The sequence below is a fragment of the Piliocolobus tephrosceles genome, chromosome 9 (assembly GCF_002776525.5).
Source record: "Piliocolobus tephrosceles isolate RC106 chromosome 9, ASM277652v3, whole genome shotgun sequence".
Lineage (NCBI taxonomy): Eukaryota > Metazoa > Chordata > Mammalia > Primates > Cercopithecidae > Piliocolobus > Piliocolobus tephrosceles.
In genome coordinates this window covers 76536600-76552695 of record NC_045442.1, presented here as the reverse complement: position 1 = coordinate 76552695, position 16096 = coordinate 76536600, and the positions used below count along the sequence as shown (strand labels likewise).

General features: G+C 48.2%; 1 protein-coding gene across 1 annotated transcript in view; it reads right to left on the bottom strand.

Moving 5' to 3' along the window:
• Window positions 1-16096, bottom strand: part of SH2D4B (SH2 domain containing 4B) — a 74814-nt gene that overhangs the window by 30670 nt on the left and 28048 nt on the right. Inside the window, exons 4-5 of the mRNA XM_026455773.1 lie at window positions 12051-12267; window positions 6268-6395 (exon numbers count right to left, since the gene is read on the bottom strand). Of these exons, the coding sequence (XP_026311558.1) occupies window positions 6268-6395; window positions 12051-12267 (345 nt within the window). The remainder of the gene's footprint in view (window positions 1-6267; window positions 6396-12050; window positions 12268-16096) is intronic.

The following is a 16096-nucleotide window of genomic DNA, read 5'->3' as shown; positions in this document are numbered from 1 at the left end:
TTTCTCCACTCCTGGTTTCTTCAGCAATTCCTTGCTAAACGTGAATTTTAGTGCCTGAGTCCACACTGCCAAGATCCTGAAAACTCTATCTTAACTCCCACCTCTCAAGAGATTCCAAATCTTCATCAGCATTTCCTGTCTTCCCACTAATCCTAGAAGCCAAGAACAGGGGTTTGGACTGGCACACTCTCTCCCTCTTAGCTCCAGAAATTCTAGTTCCTGGGAGTAATCCCAAAGACCAAACAGGGCATTCCCAGATTTTCCCTCAAGCTGGGTCAGGAAACCAGTGCCAGCTCTGATTGCCAAGGTCAGGAATGAGGGGAGGTGAGATTTAAAATAAAGAACCCAGGCCAAGCCTAAAAGAAGTTCACCGAATATATAGTAAGGGATTTTAAATGCAGAGAGGGCACTTTTCTGTCCCAGTTTCCATCCCTGGATGGCAGTATATGCAAAGAGACAGCCAGAATGGAATAGGTAAAACTAAGAGCCAGAAACCCTGTTTCTCATCCCAGCTCCCCTGCTGACTGCTGGACAAATGTGGGATAGTTTCTCAAGCTCTCTGGTCCTCAGTGGGGTCATCTGTGAAGGGCTAACCATGACCAAATCATGCAGTAATAGGCAGTGCCATGGGATGCAGGACTGCGTGGCAGCATCATGCCCGAGGATGGCAAAGGTCAGCAGCAGCCAGCCTGTCCAATCCCTTCCTGCTCCGTGCAGCTCAGAAAGGTGACCTCCCTCCCAGTGCATGCAGTCAGAGGGGCCAAGCCCCCAACTCCATTCCCACTCAGCTGCTGCCTCCCAGGGCACAGTCCTTTCCACCTCTCTGGGGGCTGCCTCCCTGCAGGACAGCCAGTGGGTTTGCCCCTCATCCACAGGGCTCCCGGGAGGGTTACTCAGGAGGGGATCACCATTGCTTACACCTCAGTTTCTACACCATGAACACAACATCAACAGAGAAATGAGCAAGGTGAAGTCCGACAGTCACAGGGTGGAGAACATCCTCAGTCCTCAGTCCACAGACTCCCAGGCACCCACCCTGTGGCCAGCCCCAGGCCCTGACCAACCTTTCCAACGTTCATGACAACCTGAGCAAACTTCAGTGGCTTGGCAGGGGCAGGGCCAGCAGTCGTGGAGCCATGTCAGCAGTGTTTGCCCTCAGAACCACACTGCACGGCAGAGGTCAGGAGCAGAGGGTATAAAGGCCCTCCACTCCCCATTCTGGGGGCAGTCCCCATCAAGACTGCCCAATAGCAAGCTGCAGCCATCAAAAATGTTCTTTCTTCTATTAAAGTGAAACGTGTTTCTTCAGAATCCCCATCTATCCCCAGTGATATGATTTGGATATCTGTGCCCCGCAAATCTCATGTTGAAACACGATCCCCAGTGTTGGAGGTGGGGCCTGGTGAGAGATGTTTGGGTCATGGGGACAGATTCCTCATGGCCTGGTGCAGTCCTGACCACAGTCAGTGAGTTCTCATGAGATGCAGTTGTTTAAAAGTGTGTGGCCCCTGCCACTACCCACCTTCTTCCCACTCTCGCCACGTGACGTGCCTGCTCCAGCTTCGCCTTCTGCCATGAGTAAAAGCTCCCTGAGGCCTCCCCGGAAGCCAAGCAGATGCTGGTGCTACTTCCTGTGCAGCCTGCAGAACTGTGAGTCCATTAAACCACCTTTCTTTATAAATTACCCAGCCTCGGGTATTTGTTTACAGCAACACAAAAACAGCCCTCACACACCTGGAGCCCAGTTCTGACCTTCTTAGTAATCCCCCTTTCTCAAGACAGAGCTCCAGAGACTGAGGGGGTGGTTCTGTTCCGCTACCCATTCCTCCCCACAGCTTCTCCTTTCCAAGACAAACATTACCGAAGTAATCATTAAAATGACTTCTGTGATTTCTATTTCCTTCCCTTCCCTCAAACACTGCAATGTTTTGTTTGTGTGCTGTCATCCGAACAGCAATCCGGAGGAGTCTGAAGATGTGGGGGGCCCGTTCTAGACCCTAGCAGCTCTGTGACCTTCAGCATTCTTCTCTGAATAGATTCTGAGGTCGCAGTGGAAGCAGGTGGGAAGAAGTGTCCATTCTACTTTGGAACTCTCACATCTCACAGGAAAGCTGCCCCTCACTGCTGGGATCCCTGAACTGTCTACATGGCTAGGGAGTGCCTCCTCCCAGGTGGGGTCCCCCCTCTGTGCTTGCTCACAAAGAAGCATGCCACTAACACCCCACAGAGGATAGCCAAAGGCCCACCCAAGCCCAGGTGAGGCCACATGTGAGATCTACTCCCAGCACCTGAGCAGGGTCACATGGAGATAATTTACCAATGCCAACGACATCAACCTCCCGGTAGTCCCATTCTGTGCCAAGCCTCCCTAAGGGCAAGCAGCAAGGCAGCCAATAGGTTGTCGCCCAGACAATAAATCATAGACCACATTGTGACTGCTTTTGTAGAAGTAAAGCTCAGGAAGAGAAATGGGTTCTGACTGAGCCAATGTTCTGACAGAGAACATTCTTAATAATTTTAGATACATGTCGAATTTCGAAAAGAGATTTTTTCCCCCAAAGCCAAGTTTGTATGTACTGGCACTTCTCACAAGTAGTTATAACTACAAATCTCTCTCACAATTCCTGGAACACAACAATGAACAAAGGAGAAACAAGGAATTACTATCACTCTTTGTAACCCAGGAGACTTTACCTAGAACCCTGTGGTCCCAGAGAAAAGCCTGTTCCCGGTGCCCTCTCACTCTGCCCTCTGAGCCCATTTCCCCAAACCTGATTTCCCAAAGGAGGTAGAGCCTCTGGTGGTTGACCCCAGACCCCAGGAAACACACTGGCGTGGCTTTTTATGGTGGACAAAGCACTCCTGTTGGCTCAGTCTTCCTGTGTCCTGTGAAGTAGATGTTACAACGCCAGTTTCACAGATGGGGAATCTAAAGGACACATCCAAGGTCACAGAGCTGCTAAGTTCTAGAATGGACCCCATATCTTCAGATTCTCTGTCTACTTGCTGTTTGGATAACACTGGCACAAATCCACATGTGTTTGAGGAAAGGGAAGGAAATCATCCGAGTAGTCATGTTTAACCTGCATCTGAAATCTAACTAAATTAACTAAGACTCTTCTATCCAGGAAAGAAAAGATGTGTATTGGGATTCTGACAGATTACATTATTGGCTCAAATTCTTCTTCCCTCCCTGTTGCCACACCCTTTGACATAGGACTCTGCAGTTCCTTGTAAGAAAAAGACAGAATATATTTTCCCATTCCTCAGTTCTGTGAGGTATTAAGGCAAAGCGACAACGTGCTGGCTCTAAGACTAAGGCTCAAGAGCCTGGCATGCTTCCAATTGCTCTCTGATGTCTGTCCTGTCACCATGAGAAGGGCACGTCTGAGCCGCCCACTGGTCCCAGGAAGAGCGTAATAGTTCCATGGTACAGAGATGCCCCAGCTGAGACGCCCAACCAAGCCCAGCGAGAGCCAGGTCCCCTACCAACCTGCAGCAAAAACTCCTTAACAATTAGACTGGTGCGGTCCACCTACCCCTGTAAGAATTGGTGCAGAGGAACTCCTAAACCCTCCATCAGGGAACTCCTATACTGAAAGAGAAGTTGGAACACACTCACTGTTCCAGACTTCGGGATTTTACGAGTGAGTCAAGTTGGAGAAAAAAAAAAAAAAAAAAAAAAGCAGGGGTGGGGGAGGTCCTGGGTTGCTAACTTTTTGCTTTTTCAGGCAAAGGCAATATATAAAATTAACCATGACTTACTATCACCATCAATTCATAAAAGATAGGACATTTTAACACTAAAACTGAGGAAAGGATATAATCTTAGAATATGACACAATCCTTTCTAAGCAAAGTTACTTGGCCACCCTCCATATGTGAGCCTTTTTCTTTCCTTCTGTCACAGATCAATGAAAATTCTGTCACCAAATAGCTCCAGCCTGTGTAACAGCAACTTTTCTGCACGCTTTATGGTAGAACTGTCAGAAGAACATGAAATTAGCTACATAAATTATGAGATTAAATCTTGGTTCTGTTGGTTCTGTGACAACATAAAAGTTACCTTAAAAAAAAAAAGTCAAAGAAGAAAACAAAGCTAAAAATAAATTTGAGCACCTCGGTCGTACCTTCTCCACTGGCTACCAAGGCAGTTGGAGCACCTGGCAGTGCTGCACTTCCGTGACCATAGTAACGTCTGAATAAAAAGCACAGTGGTGACTTAAATGGAAGCTCTACCGGGGCTACAGGGACACATAACTGGGACAGAAGGGAGAGGCAGAGAATCCCCAGCAACAGCTCCAGGGACACATGGCTCAGTCAGCCATGAGTGCTGTCTTCTCTCTGAGCCCTAAAGAGCCAGTCCAACCTTCTGCCAGATGTGTGGTGACCTGGGAGAAGAAAGAGGTCTGAAAGTGGACGGTGGTCACAACAGACTAGATTATCCTTCAAAACTATCCACTGTAATGTGGACGCCACATTGGCTCTGGCTAACAGAATGTGAGTGACAACCTCACGTCAGTGCCCTGCAAAAGCTTTAGGAGCCAATGTGTGGTTCTCCAAGTCTCTCATTTCCCTCTGTCATGAGATCATCACCGTTTTCTTTTTTCTTTTTTTTTTTTTTTTTTTTTTTTTTTGAGACAGAGTCTCACTCTTATTGTCCAGGCTGGAGTGCAATGTTGCAATCTCGGCTCACTGCAACCTCTGCCTCCCAGATTCAAGCAATTCTCCTGCCTCAGCCTCCTGAGTACCTGGGATTACATGGGTCTGCCACCATGCCTGGCTAATTTTTTTTATATTTTAGTAGAGACAAGGTTTCACCACGTTACCCAGGCTGGTTTCGAACTCCTGACCTCAAGTGATCCTCCCGCCTCAGCCTCCCAAAGTGCTAGGATTACAGGCATGAGCCACTGCACCCGACCGACCATCAGCATTTTCAATAGAGGCAGCTCCTTCAGGCTGAGGCCCAGACTAAAGTCTGTAACCAACTCCCAAAGGGCACATAACATGGGTAAGAAATAAACCTTGACTGGTGGGGGTCACTGAGACTTAAGAAGCATTTGTGACCGAGGCATATCCAATCTGATCTACATGACATGGATGCTATTCACTGGGTTGGAGAGCTCAACAGGAGTGGCAACAGGGGAAGGTGACGAGCTCGTCTTGGAGGTATTTCTGTACTTGGTCCCTGGGTGAGAGGCAGGGGTGAGGGTTGAATACAGAGATGCCTAAGACATAGGTCCCTGACCTCACCAAGCCTAAGACCGGCTGGGAAGGCTAGCCTGACCCTCACATGTGTGGCTCTAGATTTTCAATGCAGAGAAGCAAGGGCTGTTCTTTGGAACTGGAAAGCCTGGGATCTAATCCCAACCCAGACATTTTCTTCCCACCCTCATCCATTCTTCCCGTGGATACTTACTAAGCCAGGGACGGGGAAAACAAACAAGGTCCTTAACCTCACAGGCTCACATTCAGGTGGGAGGATAGACAATAAGAAAATCTGATAAATACCAACTGGGCACACTCTCTCCAGGAAATGAGCAGGGTGAGCTGAGGGACACTGGGGAAGGCTGTTGTAGGTAAGGAGTTCAGGAAAGGCCTCTCTGAGGAGGGGATGTTTGAGATGGAAAATGAGAATGTGTCAGCCATGCAAAGAGCTGCTAAATAACAGAAAACATGAGTAGAGCCACGGCAAGCACAAAGGGTCTGAGATGGGAAAGAGGACGGCTTGTTTGAGGAACAGAAAAAAGGCCAGAGTTTTGGAAACAAGGTGGGCAAGGAGGGGCTTTCAGGGAGCCACCCTGCCCTAACAGTCTACGTTTAGGTGATGCTGACCTCTTCATTCAGCCATCTGTCATCTAATCAACAAGCATGTATCCAGAGCCTATAGTGTGACAGGATGTGGCCTGGGGATCTGGGGATAGGAGTCCCGCACACCAGGAGCTCGTGCAACTCTCAGGGCTCACTGTCTTATGACCACAAAGAAGATGCCTCTGAGGAGCCCTTGATGGTTACGGAGGCCGCAAGGTGACAGCAGTGGGCAAGAGCCATGGTCATCCCTTCCCAGAAGAGTCGGGAGTGCCCGTTCAGCATCCCTGGGGCCTGCAGCCTCCTGGACTCCCACTGGGAGATATCGGGGGCAGAATGGAGATTGCATAAGGTCCTCTGTCTCCTGATTATAACAGTCCTCCAGCATCCCTCCCCAACCCCAGAGAGAGGCAAAGATGTGGAAATCATCTGGCACAGGGCCCAGAAAAATGGTCCTACCATGGAACCAGGGGGCGATGAACTTGGTGTTCCTCTCGAAGCCAGCTCGGCGAGGCAGCTGCTCCTCCTTAAACCAGCGGACGATGACATCTCTGGAGACTGGGCGCGGCGGGCGCTCCCAGGTCCTGCTGAAGAGAAAGAAAGCGGGGAGGACAGAAGATAAAGGAGGGAGAAAGGGCAGAGGGAGAGGAAAGAAGAGGGGAAGGAAGGAAGGAAAGGAGGAGGAGGAAGGGGGGTGGAAGAAGGGGCAAGAGAGAGCCATGAGAGAATGAATAAGCACAGTGCCCACATCCATGCCTACAAAGAGGATTAAAACAGCCCAAGTACTTGAAGGCATTTCGCAGATTATAATGTACCACCTGTTATTGTTTATTTAAAAGAAAACTGTTACCAATTGCTTCAAAAAACAGCCACACAGGTGGGAATGAAAAGAGGCTAGGAGGGGGTGTCTGAAGGAAAGAAAAGGCACATTTTCCCTCGAGCATAGCCAGGGCATAAATACCGGCATGGATGAAGGAGGCTCCTGATGGAAAGTAACTGAGTGTGTCTCATCCCCTTCTCTCCCTCAGAAAGAATTCTGGGTCTTACCCCTCCTTACCTCTCCCTCCCTGCCCTCTGAGGGGATGCCTGCCTTTGCCACAACTCCTGTGCTTTTGTAAGGCACAACCAGGACAGTGAACAGAGAGAGAAACTGGAGAACCTCAATTTGCTCTGGAAATGGCTGAGATTCCCTGCCCAGAAAATAAAAAGTATATGACAGAGGAAACGGAGGCAGAAGGAAACAAAACTGCACATTGGTTACTACGGATGGAATGGATGAGGGACTGAAGGTATGGAGGGCAGGAGGAGGGGCACGGGAAGAGTTCAGATGAGGGAGTAGATACGTTTTAAAGTTTTCTCACAGGTGAGCCAAGATCGTCATTGTTTTCGTGTCTGAACTGCGGTTCCCAGATGCGTACACAGACTGGGCGAAGTGAGACCCCACTGCCCTCGGGCTACCTTGAAAGCATAGTAAGAGCCGGCAGCACACGACACGTGACAGGCACCCACAACTCTGTGGTGAAGTATAATGCAGTAACACCACGGTGCATGAAATCATGGCACAAAAGTACAGCATCTGTGCCAGGCGCGGTGGCTCACACCTGTAACCCCAGCACTTTGAGAGGTTGAGACCAGTCTGGCCTGGTCTACTCCCTCGTCTAAACTCTTCCCATGCCCCTCCTCCTCCTGCCCTCCATGCCTTCAGTCCCTTACCCATTCCATCCGTAGTTACCAACGTGCTGTTTTGTTTCCTTCCGCCTCCATTTCCTGTGTCATACTTTTTATTTTCTGGACAGGGAATCTCAGCCATTTCTAGAGCAAATTGAGGTTCTCTGGTTTCTCTCTCTGTTCACTGTCCTGGTGCTGCCTCACAAAAGCGCAAGAGTTGTGGTGAAACCCCATCTCTACTAAAAATACAAAAATTAGCCGGGCGTGGTGGGAGACACCTGTAATCCCAGCTACTCAAGAGGCTGAGGCAGAAGAATTGCTTGAACCCAGGAGGCAGTGAGCTGAGATCGTGCCACTGCACTCCAGCCTGGGCAACAGAGTGAGACTCTGTCTCAAAATAATAATAATAATAATAATAATAATAATAATAATAATAATAATAATAATAATACAGCATCTGAGGAACAAGGCAACAGCCCACCTTGAACAACCACAGCCTCTTCGCCATTTCCAACTGAGTGACAGGAGCCTGGTAAATTCTTATTTTGTTGTTGTTATCCACCTAATAGTACTGGCATTTAGAATTCACGGTTATCCTTGTTTTTTATAAAATCAATGTCAGCTGTCCTCTCATGTGGTCTCCATATTTGCCCTGTACCCACACTTTGACACTGTGCTCAGCGTACCTCCTTACAAGCCCAGAATAAATCCACAGGGCATTTCTTTACTCACCCTAAACTGAATACACTCACACATGCACGCACACACACAGTAGCAGACACTATAGATTTGAGAAAAGATGTCAGAAGGACAGAGGGTGAGATTACATTGCACAGCTTACAGCCGTCATCGGTAGAGTTGGCCTCCACACCCTGTCTTCCCACTCACTGCCACTCTGGACTTCCCTTTACCCTATACAGCCCTACAGCCAGCCGGCCTATGTTCCCAGTCCTCACACTCTTCCTTCTCAGATGTCTTTCTTCTTCATTAAGCAGTGCAGAGCAGCCTGCTTCACCCAGCCTCTTCCTCCACATTTGCATCCCCCAAAAAATAGCTGTGCTCGCTGGGGAAAAACTCCTCCAGTTTCTAGGACTCGCTTTCCTTAGAAGGCAATAGGAAGTTATATATAACAACAAAAAATAAATTCACACACTCTTGTCCCTCTGTTTCTAAGCAGTCGATCTGAATTCGTTTCTAAGCAGGGAATCTGACTCCCCCAGAATATAAATGCTACATTTATATACCTTAAAATTTTGATCATTCTATATAAATTAGATAGTTTGCACTTCTTCTTTTTTCTTTTTCAGCTAATCTATGGCATTTTCCCCTGTTACAAAGCCTTCAAAGAAGTCACTTTCAGTTCCACAAAACATTCCAATGAATTGACTTAACCAAAATTCACTTTAAACAATTACATTGCTTCTGACTTTTTGCCATTATTAATAATGCTATGATAATCATCTTTGCACTTTTTCCAATTTGCAGATAATTTCCTTAGCATAGATTCTAGCAGTGAAATTACTAGCCAAAGTCATACCAGCAGTAAAGAGTAGGGCCTGGGTAAAAAGATATGTGAGCAGCTTGTGTACTGGTCCACAAGAGCTGACTGTTAAATTTTCAGGAATTTTCTAAGCCAGTTAAACATAGCCATCATTAAAAGTTAAATGTAATAGGCCAGGCACAGTGACTCATGCCTGTAATCCCAGCACTTTGGAAGGCTGAAGTGGGCAGATCACCTGAGGTCAGGAGTTCGAGACCAGCCTGGTCAACATGGTCAAACCCTGTCTCTACTAAAAATACAAAATATTAGCCAGGTGTGATGGTGCGCACCTGTAATCCCAGCTACTTGGGAGGCTGACGCAGGAGAATCACTTGAACCTGGGAGGCAGAGACTGCAGTAAGCCAGGATCGGACCGCCACTGCACTCCAGCCTGGGTGACAGAGCAAGACTCGGTCTCAAATTTTGTTAAAAAAAATTTAAATCTAATAAATATACAATTAAATAAATTTTATTAAAATAAGGATAATAAATACTCAAAACTCAAAACAAAAAAAGCATACAAATACTAGATGTGTATTCTAGGAGGCCACTTGGCCCAAAGCCTCACTCCTGAATCTGAACCTCTCCTCCCATCAGCGGCATGCATCTGCCCTCAGCACAGACAGACGAGGTGCGCTGGCAAGCACCAGAGAGGTGAGAGCAGTGAGGCCATAGGGACTCATCCCATGGTGTCACCACAGGAGAGAGGCTGGTAGGAGGGCCTTCTCACTGCCTGGGCCTGCTGCCCTGTGTGCACAGCTGCTTGCCCCCTTTGAGGCTCACTTGGGAGTGAGGCCACTGCTCCCCTATTGGCTGCACACAGCCAGCCCAGAGCCAGGCTGCACCATGGTCCACCATGTGGCTCCATCAAATGGGCCTGAGGGAAAATTTCTAGGTTTGTTTTAAAAGGCATAGATGGGGAGAAGGCTTTTCTAACTATGCCCTCAAATTTAGAAAATATAAAAGAGGCCAGGAGCAGTGGCTCACACCTGTAATCCCAGCACTTTGGGAGGCCAAGGCAAGTGGGTCACCTGAGGTCAGGAGTTTGAGACCAGCCTGACCAATATGGTAAAACCCTGTCTCTACTAAAAATACAAAAATTAGCCGGGCATGGTGGCGCATGCCTGTAATCCCAGCTACTCAGGAGGCTGAGGTAAGAGAATCACTTGAACCTGGGAGGCAGAGGTTGCAGGGACCCAAGATGGCACCATTGCACTCCAGTCTGGGAGACAGAGTGAGATTCTGTTTCAAAAAAAAAAAGAAAATATACAAGAAAATTTGACCCTGTAACAATCAAGAATTCCTGCATGACAAAAAATTTCATCATGAAAATCAAAAAATAAGTGCCAAACTGAGAAAAAATGTTTATCACAGACAAAAGAATCCTCTTCCCTAATATGTAAGAAGTTATTAGATATCAATAAGGAAAAGACAACACAATAAAAAGATAATTTACAACACACTGTGCAGTAGAATACTATGCACCTGTTAAAAAAAAAAAAAAAACCTAAATAGATAATGTAAGAATTGATATGAAAAGCCTTCTAAAAACTCGTTAAATGAGGGAAAGCAATCAAAGTATAGAACTCCATGCACAAAATGCCAATGTTTCTGCAAAAAAAAAAAAAAAAGGAATAAGGCCTTTCATGATGGTAATTGCAAAAACAAAGTGAGCGGATACATAAAAAACTAAGAACAGTAGTGACCCCTGGAAGACGGGGGAACAGCGTAGACGGAGGGAGACAGGGAGTCAGCCATTTCTCAGTACACCTTTTTAAACCTTCTGGTTTGGGAATCTTATAGTTGACAAGAAAGGAAAGGGTGAGAAGGTGGGATGGAAGAAATGAAGACATCATCAACTGTCCCTACACGGTAGGCAGAGGGAGAATAAAGTTATGAGTAATCCCAAACCCCAATTAAAGCAAAACTCAGACACCCCTTCATTATCTGGGGGTGACTGGACTCTTCTGCAGATTACCTGAGGTTACGGGAGCCGGCAGGTGCTCACCACCCAGCCTCTGGCCCTCCTGGGGACGGTGGTTGTTCAGCAATGATCTGGGCACGGGAGCACCCAAGCTGAGAGAGGCCAAACCTTGGGGCTGGCCTAAGGTGGGGGCGGGTAGAAAGAAGAGAGGCTCCCTGCAACCTCTTAACCTTTGGTCCTGGCAATTTCAGACAGTCATCTAAGTGCCCTTGCAAACCCTTAGGGGACACAAATGTGTGTGAGGACCCGCCTGCATCCAACCATGCTAAACTGCAAACCTACTATTCCAATTAGAGAAAAACCGGCTTGCCTGGGACTCTGAGAGTCCTCAAGCCCTGTGTCCAGGCTGCCCGGCCGTGCTTCACCCATCTGAGGGCTCATTACAAGTTCTTAGCCTGGGGCCCTTAGAGTCTCAAATTGTATGCAAACATTCTAGGTCTTTATATCGCAAATTTGAGGGGGAAGAAGGTACACAGCTTTCTTCAGATTCTCAAAGGAATCCTTGACCTTAAAAAGGTCAAAGCTCGTAGGGGCGCAATGGCTCAGGCCTGTAATCCCAGTACTTTGGGAGGCCGAGGCGGGCGGATCACGAGGTCAGGAGATCGAGACCATCCCAGTTAACACGACGAAACCCTGTCTCCACCAAAAAATACAAAAAAATTAGCCGGGCGTGGTGGCGGGCGCCTGTAGTCCCAGCTACTGGGAGGCTGAGGCAGGAGAATGGCGTGAACCTGGGAGACGGAGCTTGCAGTGGGCCGAGATCGCGCCACTGCACTCCAGCCTGGGCGACAGAGCAAGACTCCGTCTCAAAAAAAAAAAAAAAAAAAAGGTCAAAGCTCCCAGAACTCCAAAGTTATTACAAATCTCCAACTCCCACACCTCTCCTCCCTCTCCCTCTCCTACCCCAGACTAGGGCTGAGGTCCAGAGGGGAAATGCTAGCCCCAAACTACACAGCAAATCTGGGGCAGAACCGGGACTGGGACCCCGGTGTCCCATGCCCTAATCCAAGGCCCTTGCCCCAACCACGCCAACGCGGAGCCTCGACCCACCTGACCGGCAGGGCGAGGGGCTGCGGCGGACCCGGGCCGGGGAGGTGGTGGTAGAGTCTTGCCTCCTGCTCATGGCTCTGGCCGAGCTCCCGGAACATGGAGCTGAGGCCGGCGACCGTGCCCTTCTGGATAGCACGGAGCGAGTGGCGTCGGTACTCGTCTCGGGCGCGCTGGGCTCGGCGGCTCCTCTCCTCATCAGCCGCCTTTGACCGGCGCACTGGAAACAGGAAGACAGCGCGTTAGCCCAGATCCGCAGCCCAGGCAGTGCACTGCACCAGCTGGGACAGGATGTATTCGGTTGTTGCAAAATTGCAATATAGTGGCAAAACATCGCGATGACTTTTAGTCATCAACCTAATAGTCCAAGAATCTCAGGATTCACCTGGCTGCAAGGAAGCTCAGAACCCAGAATGACAGGCAGGCCCCGCCCAGCCCTAGCAGTAGCCCTAGGGCAAGCCTGTCCCTACAGAGGTAAAGATACCCTGACAGTTTAGGGTTGTCTAGTTGTTCCTGTGACGCCATTCCAGAATGGCCAAGCCACTTTGGAGTGGAAATTTCCATCTCCCTATGTATTTCTTCCTGGGAGTGTCCTGCTCAGAGCAGCTCCTCAAATCCTCTGCCCACTCAGTTCACCTGTCAAAGTGGCCAGCATCTCCAGACACCACCACCGTCACCCTCATTGACAGTGCCAAGCCCTGGGTTTGGTGCCTTCCCTGCATTATCTAAGGGACTTCCCCCAACCACCCAGGGAGGGCACATGACTATTTCTGCTTTACGGGTGAGGAAACCAGCCTCTGAGAGGTTAAGTAACTTGCCCAAAGTAAATCAGCTAGTAAGGAGCAGAACCTGGATAGAAACCCAGGTGTGCCCGGCTCTAAAACCCACACAGTTCTTTCCACCCCATGGCCCTACCACTTAAGCAGCTACCTTCGATTTAAAACCCTGTGTATCTGACACCAGAGCTCTTTCCTCCTAAAAAACAAAGAAGCCTTTAAAGACCATCTGGCCCAACCTCCTCATGTTATTCATGTGGAAACTGAGGCCCAAGGAAGGACAAAAATTTGCCCAACTGGGTAAGTGGACCAGGCCAGGAACCATCCTTCCTCCTACTGCAAGATGAGTTGTTGGAAACACTAGTGTCCCAGCTCTGGAGCCCCTTCTTGGTTTCCCATGACCTTGACAGCTGGTAGGTGAGTGTATGGGCAGGGAGGGGGAAGAGGATCTTTTGATAACACCAACAGCTTACAAGACTCCAAGACACCCAGCTCTCTAGCCCTCTGTATTCACATATACATATATTAATATATGTATATATATTCATTTTCTTGAGATAAGGTCTCGTTCTGTCACCCAGGCTGGAGTGCAGTGCTGTGATCACAGCTCACTGCAACCTCGACCTCCTAGGCTCAAGCAATCCTCCCACCTCAGCCTCCTGAGTAGCTGAGACTACAGGTGTGCGCCACCATGCCCAGCTAATTTTTTAAATTTTTTGTAGAGACAGGGCTTCACTATATTACCCAGCCTGGTCTTGAACTCTTGTGATAAAGCAATCCTCCCACCTCGGCCTTCCCAAAGTACTGGGTTATAAGAGTGAACCACCATGCACGACCTCTTCCATCTTTTTGTGCTCCTCAAAGAAGGGTCCTGTCTCAGTTAAGTGGCCTTGAAAAGATACCTGTGCTTCTAAATCTCAAAAGGGAGGTCTGGGACCAGGAAAATGCGGGAAAGGGAACAAAACCCATTAGAGGCAAATTCTGGAATTAAAACCAATTATTTTGTAGTCTCATTGCATCTTGGCAGGCCCCTATCTGCCTCTAAAATCCAACTATTTTGCAAAAAAAAAAAAAAAAACTCTTGCTGGCTTTGTTCTTCTAATTGTACCAGGCTAATGCCCCGGCGCCGGTGGGTCACCTTCTCTTCTCAGAGTAAAATCTTAGTCTGTTTCTACTCCAATGCCACTCAACACATGCATAGCAAGCACCTACCAAGAACTGCGCTGCAGGATAAAGGTCAGTTGCCCTGTTCCTGAAAGAAAGCATTTCTACTTCACAAGTTGTCAAAGAACACTTTCTGGAAACAGAACATCTCCCAGATCTGAGGAAGGCAGCATGAAGTCTGTCCCTCAGAAGGTATTTATGGAAGTGGCCCCATGGGTGTCCCATGCAGAATATCCACTAGGCTGTGAACTCCACAAGGGCAGGTGGAGAGGTTGCTTTGGTCTATTCATTGCTGTATTCTAGTGCCAAGAACACGGTCGGCAGGCGATACATATTTTTGTATGACTGATGGAACTCAATTAAGTATTTAGCGCTGCACTAGGCCCTGAGTTGGATACAGAGATAATAGTGAAGGAAATCCTTCTTTCAAGGCACTCAGAGGCAAGCTGGAAAAATAAGACCAACAAATATCTCTAGCATAATGAGGAAAGTAGTGAGCATCATTTAAAAAAGAGACCAATGAAGGACTGTCAAAGTTTAGGAGCAGCAGCAGCCTCGCATGCTGCTAGGGAGCCAGCAGTCATCACAGGAAATAATTTCACTGGGTGTGGGAAGATCAATAAGAGTTTTCCAGTGAAAGAAAAGGGAAGAGGCCATTCCAGAGAGAAAACTGAGGTTTCAGTGGTTTGTCACTCCTTATGTTACAAGACTCCAAGACACCCCTCCCTCTGGCCTTCCATCTTCTTGTGTTCTTCAAGGAAGGGTCTTGTGTCTGCCAAGTGGCCCTGAGAAGACATCCATATGTTGTGGCTTCTGAAACTCAAAAGGGAGGTCTGTAAGTTCTAGACCCTAAGAACACCATGATACCTGCCTTGTATTGTGACGAAAGGCTCCAATAAGGTCAGGATGCCCCAGGATGGGCTTTGCAGACATTTGACTGCAAACTAAAAACTAGAAGCTCGTGCCCTACAAGGACCATGACTTTTGGAAGATTACAGCCCCTGAGAGACAGTGACATTCAGTGACAGACAGGCAGGCAGGTTGCAGAAGGAAATTATATGCAGACTAGGGAGCTGGGTTTTTGGAATTCAGACAGGTGGGGCCCTGAGCCATTTGTCACACAAAGATTAAACCCATTCTCCTAAAGCCCAGCTCTAATCTTACCACTTTCTTCCTCAAAAGCCTTCAGTGGCTCCCACTGCACACAGAATAAAACACAAACACCTTGGCCTGCCAGGTAAGACCCTGAGAAGTGCCCTGCCTACTTTCCTTACTTTCTCAGCTCAGTGGGCTCCTTCCCCAGCACAAACACACACACACACACACACACACACACACACACACACATCATTCTGCACTGTAGCTCCGCCACACTCCCACCAAGCTACAAACCTGCCTCTGTGCAGCCGTGTTCACCAACTCAGACCAACCGGGTCAGCTCAGAGGTCTCAGGCCCACCCTACTCCCCTGCCCAGACGGAAAAAGCTCAGTGTCCTATAGAATTCAGATGATCCGGTTACATCCTGCAGAGAAACTCCATGCTTCAAAGCAACATTAATTTGTAGTAATCCCTTGTGTGAACAGAACGATGTCCCTGAAAATTAATGAATAATCCTATAATATGGGGGAAGGCATCAGTAAAGATTTGAATTGTATGTGAATGTGGATGTATTTAAATTCTGCTCTGTGTGATCTTGGGCAACCTGAATTACCTTATCTACACCTTCTTTCCTTGCCTATAAAGTGGGGGCCTGACTGAGCTGCTTTGAGACTTAAATGGGACAGTACATAGCAGGCTTGAAAAGCCCTGGCATGGGCTAGGTTTATAAAATATTATCTGTTATTGTCGTGTTTGCTGTGAGATAAAGAGGCTGAAATGGCGCCTTTAGAAAGAGTCCGTCCCTGGGTGGGGGTAGGGAAGTGAGGTGAGAGCGGAGGGGATGTGTGGAGTCAGGGGCTCCTGTCAGAGAATGGAAAAAACAAGTATGAGTAGGAAAAGCTTCTGACCCCGGGGAGGGAAAACAGGCAGCCGAGATGCTGAAGGGAATCACACAGGCCTTTTGTGACTCGGCCTGCTGGGCCAATGGTCCCTTGGTGGAAGAATGGGCT